Consider the following 4,707-nt stretch of genomic DNA (forward strand, 5'->3'; position numbering starts at 1 on the left):
AAAAAAAAAAGTCTCCGGTTTCTGGTATGCGCGCGCGTCGCCGTAGCCATGCGCGTCGGCAAAATGAAAAAGTTTATTTTTTCAATGAAAGATGATGCCTCAAAACCGCCAAGCTCACTGGTTTGACTTGAATTCTGCTGCTGCGCAATTTCAACGTGTTTTTAGATGGGGTTATGATCGAGAATAAGCTTTATGTGGCCTCTCTGGACTCCCATATATTTGCGCTAAGTTTAGTCGGGCACCATTTGCAGTCACCAGCCGACATTTGAAGCAAAAAAGTCAGGTAAAAAAAAAAAAAAGTCAGGTAAAAAAAAAAAAAAGCCGCGTCGCCGCACCACTTTTTGGACAAGCTCCATACCAGAAACCGGAGACTTTTTTTTTGGCCTTATGAGGTTATAAAGACGGCATTAACATAACAGACCTTTGCAATTTTGGCCATAACAAAATAGAAAATTGTGTATCGAACAAACACTTCAAATACATCTTAACGTTATATTTCGTAAATTTTAGCCAGACTCCGATTAAACAACTGGAAATTACTGATAGTGTACAGTGATTACAACCCAAGGTTTTAAAAACACAAAACCTGTACAATACAATAATTAAATATGATATGACAATTAAACATTCAAATTATCGTGCCGTTTTATTATAATATAATGGTGTGCTGTCACATGAACGATTTACAGTCTCGGGAAATTTCATTCCGCCGTGCTAAATCCAAATTGTGACTGGAAACTCCCGCAGATTCCTCGGACGTAGTTGGTTCACTTCGACTGTTGTTTACATGTACATGTTTCTTAAACAAAGTTTGAAGTTGTTACCACATCCATCAAATCCTATCCAGACCCATTGTCGGGTCGTGCATTAATAAACAATCTTTCAATTTTAGACATGGTACATGCTCCGTAAAATGATACATAAAACACAGCTTTCATGATCATAAATTCATCAATAATTGAACATACAACAAAGAATAAGAGTAAGGATGGTTAAAAAAGGTTTGGAGTTGAGATCATGTTTAATAGGACCAATTATTAGTTGATGCAGCTTCAGAAAAAGGGTACCGATAATATTATATTTTTGCCTACATGTCAAGCCACATTAATCTGCATCTCACAACTTGGTTGCGCTTTTTCCCGATCTGATTACGTCCCCGTTACGCTCTACTTTTCTAATGGTTCCTGTCAATGCTTGTCGGGGTGCATACGTTCCCCAAAACCTATGTTCCCCAACTCTAACCCTAACCCTATAACCATCTAACCCATAACCCTAAGGACTGTAACATATAGGTATTGGGGAACATCGTGCAGAACCCGTTTCGGGTACTATGAGGAAAAAGTCTGACGTACCAAGTGCTGAGTTTCACTGTTCAAACTGAAACCTGCACTTTTGGGTTTTTTTTCTTTGGAACTGCACTTGACTTGCAATAAACTGAGGTAACTTTTGAGTTTCCGGACGTACGGTGCTTGATTTGGCTCGTCTTTACCTATACTAATCAACACAGTCTGCGCAGAGCAACGAACGGCGATAGGAACAGCTCTCTGGCGCGATGTCTGAATGCATCATTCATGGCGAAGTAGATGACGACGTTCCAAAGACTGTTGGAGAATTGGAGCCAGTACAGAGCGAAGAACACACCCCAGGGTTGGCGAACATCAGCCAGGACGCAGGCAACGCCCACGATGGTAATAGGAGCCCAACATGCGTAGAACGTGAACGCCATGATGCTGCACATGCGAAAAAACTTGATGGCTTTGCGCGTTTGTCCGCCTTGCTCGGTAAGCCTGGACATCATGTGGGCTCTGGCACGGGCGTGTTTCTTCATTCCCACCCAGGCCAGCACTGAGGTGATGCAAACGGTGGCCAAACTCGGCAGGACGAACAAGCCAACGTTTAGGGTGAGTGACAAGAGCTGGCTTTGGTAGGTGATGGTACAGGCATGGAGTAGAAAGACGTACTTATTGAATATCTGGCGGGTCAGGAACAGAGTGGCGAAAAAGGGGACTGGAGTGACCCAGCAGAAAGTCAGCCCAGCCAGTATTTTCTGCTTGGTGACGATTCGGCTGTATCTAAGAGGACGTGTCACGGCAATGTAGCGCTCAATGCTCAGTAATGTCAGTGTCAGTAGAGAAGCCTTCTTGGCGACTGCCTCAATGCATGCCACGACCAGACACATGGTATCACCAAAGGGCCACAGGTTGTACACCGAAGGGTACATAGACGTACTAGCTACCAGACCAGTAGCCAAGTCAGCCAGGGATAGGGACATGAGTAGCAGTCCATGGCAGTTACGGAGCGAGGGTGTGGATCCTATCGTGATCAGAGCTACCAGGTTGCCTGCTGTGGTCAAGGTAGAAATAAAAAAGATGGTAGCAACTTTAAGCCCGCAGATGATGTCGGTGCAGGTTGTAAAACGGAAAGCGTCCAAAGAAGTGCCATTTCCAGACATTTTGAGGTGTTTCGGTTGTTCGATTTGGATTGCGCGTCTGTTCTTAAATAATTACCGAGAGAAGTCAGTGAAACATGCAGTTGGAATTATTTGTGTCGAACAAGTTTCTTTTCTACTGCTATGTCGTAAAAAATCGTCACCAAAACGTCGCTCAGTTTTGTGAAAATGATAGCAGCCAATACTTCAGACCTCGTACAGATGCACCAATTGTTGCCAAGACTATGAACATAAAATGGAGATTGTGGTAAATCTTTATGCTCGTTGATGAATAAAGGTTCTGGTGTAACTGTTCCAACCCTGCGTGCGCGTCTATATTATAAGGTTAGTTTTAAGCATGCGCAGTATAGACTTCATCACTAATTAGAGAAAAAAAGAACACAAAAGGATACAGTTCTGCAGATACCTCTGTGGAATACTTTCGACATTACCAAATGAATAATGCATGATGGAGTGACTACTGACGAATCAAAATTCATCCAAACGACGCACGTCATCAAGGCGGTAAAGGTGTGATCAAGCCTGCACGTACTTCACGTCTTTAGCGGTAGTAGGTTTTCCCGGATATACTTGAACACTTCCATCATTAAAATTCCATGGAAAGCAGCGCAGGCGCGGTTCCAGAGCCTATATTTTAGGGGGGGGGGGGCAGATTTTTTTTGCAGAAAATAATGTAGACCTGTTTTTTTCTCCGGACACGAAGCCTCCAAAAACCAATTGGTTAGGGGGGGGGGGTCTTACAATATTTTCAATAGGGAGCGCTCATCAAATGCTATCATTCAACTATATTACAATGTAGGCCTATACCTAATAGTGTACAAGTTCCCCCTTCTCACGAATGGCTACGCCTCTGGTGGACATGTGCGTTATTAGTAACACATTTCCAACAGTTTTCAAGGGGGGGGGGGGTGTTACACACCCACACCCTCGCACACACGTGTGTAAATGCCGGCAATCGTGGACGCCCCATTGTCCCTAATCCTCATTCCTTTGTTTGTACTCTTTTTAGCGACAGCTCTCATTGGTTTTGTACACGATTTGAGACCGTGGACGTTTGGTCAATCGTGGACGTATTGTCTGCACCCCAATTCTTTTGTCCTACGTCCACGATTGCCGGTGTGTAAATAATTACACCCCCGCACACACAAATCCTCTGGATCCGCGCCTAGTCGGTTATACGAATTTTTTTTTTTGGGGGGGGGATGGCAAAGACAGTTCACAGTGTGACGTCACCTTTTGATATTTGCTATATACTGCTATATATTTAACTTTTTGGGCATTTTTTTTTTTGGGGGGGGCCTAAACAAAAGTTTTGGGGTCTAAAGCCCGCCCCCCCCCCCCGTAGAACTGTGCCTGGCATAACTATGGGGTGCATGCACCCCCACTTCCAGGCTAGGCGGGGGAAGAGCACGGACATCCGCTGGGGCGCGAGGCGCACCCCCCCCCCCCCCGACACCTCCCCCCCCCCATCTCACGGTTACACCGCTGATTGAAAGATGCTTTAATCTCGTTCCAGACTGTCTTTGGCGTCAGGCCTTCATTATTGATTCCGATGCCCAATTTTCATCAACAAATTTCGTTTTTGGTGCCGTGTTATTCGCGATTGTCCAGATTCTAATTCGTCCCAGTTTGGCGAAATTTGCTTAATTGAAAAAAAAATAAGTCAGAATTTTTTTCTCATTAGTTTTCGCGCTTTATATTCAGTGCGTGCATTCCTCGCATGGCGAAGGCGGAAATGGAAGGACGATCACAATGACACTTTGAAGTAATTGTCCAATTAATGTTTATGCTTGCTGTCGAATGTTCTTTGTAACGCCTGAAAAGATTAATCCATAAACGAAGTATATTATGTCCGTTTGCCCTTTATTTAAAATTACAGGAATGGACAATCCCAGCAAAATGTGTCGTGCATGTCATGCCTGATTTTCACGGTGATTCATAAAGTTAGAGAAGACCTTTTCGACGGAATTCAGAAAAAAGGAGTAAACTATAATTTCACAAAACGTATACGTAATAATTCAAAGAAAGTTAACAGATTGGAAACATATCAAACTGTATGATTTCAGCTTACTACTAACGAGATTAAATGACCGAAGCATATGACCCAAGCATTTAAATGAGATGAATACGAGATGAATTTTCCCCAAACGAGCTTGGACGACTTAGAATCTTAAATGACACTGCACCGCAACAATTAAATTTATTGGTGCAAACTTGAAATTAAAATAAAAAGTGGAGCTCAACAATGTTAAGGGACG

The 4,707-nt window shown here is 43.4% G+C and overlaps 1 protein-coding gene across 1 annotated transcript; it reads right to left on the bottom strand.

Annotated features, from left to right (window-relative positions):
- Positions 1-369: 369 nt before the first annotated feature.
- LOC119731599 (histamine H2 receptor-like) lies at positions 370-2,823 on the bottom strand. Its single transcript, XM_038204794.1, has one exon. It carries the CDS (start codon positions 2,450-2,452, stop codon positions 1,499-1,501), a length of 954 nt encoding a protein of 317 aa, XP_038060722.1. The 5' UTR covers positions 2,453-2,823; the 3' UTR covers positions 370-1,498.
- Positions 2,824-4,707: the final 1,884 nt, after the last annotated feature.

This window comes from Patiria miniata, unplaced genomic scaffold (genome assembly GCF_015706575.1).
Source record: "Patiria miniata isolate m_02_andy unplaced genomic scaffold, ASM1570657v1 HiC_scaffold_24, whole genome shotgun sequence".
Taxonomy (NCBI): domain Eukaryota; kingdom Metazoa; phylum Echinodermata; class Asteroidea; order Valvatida; family Asterinidae; genus Patiria; species Patiria miniata.

Excerpts from the sequence above, each read along its gene's own strand:
- LOC119731599 (XM_038204794.1), bottom strand. The coding sequence starts at position 2,452 with ATGTCTGGAAATGGCACTTCTTTGGACGCTTTCCGTTTTACAACCTGC.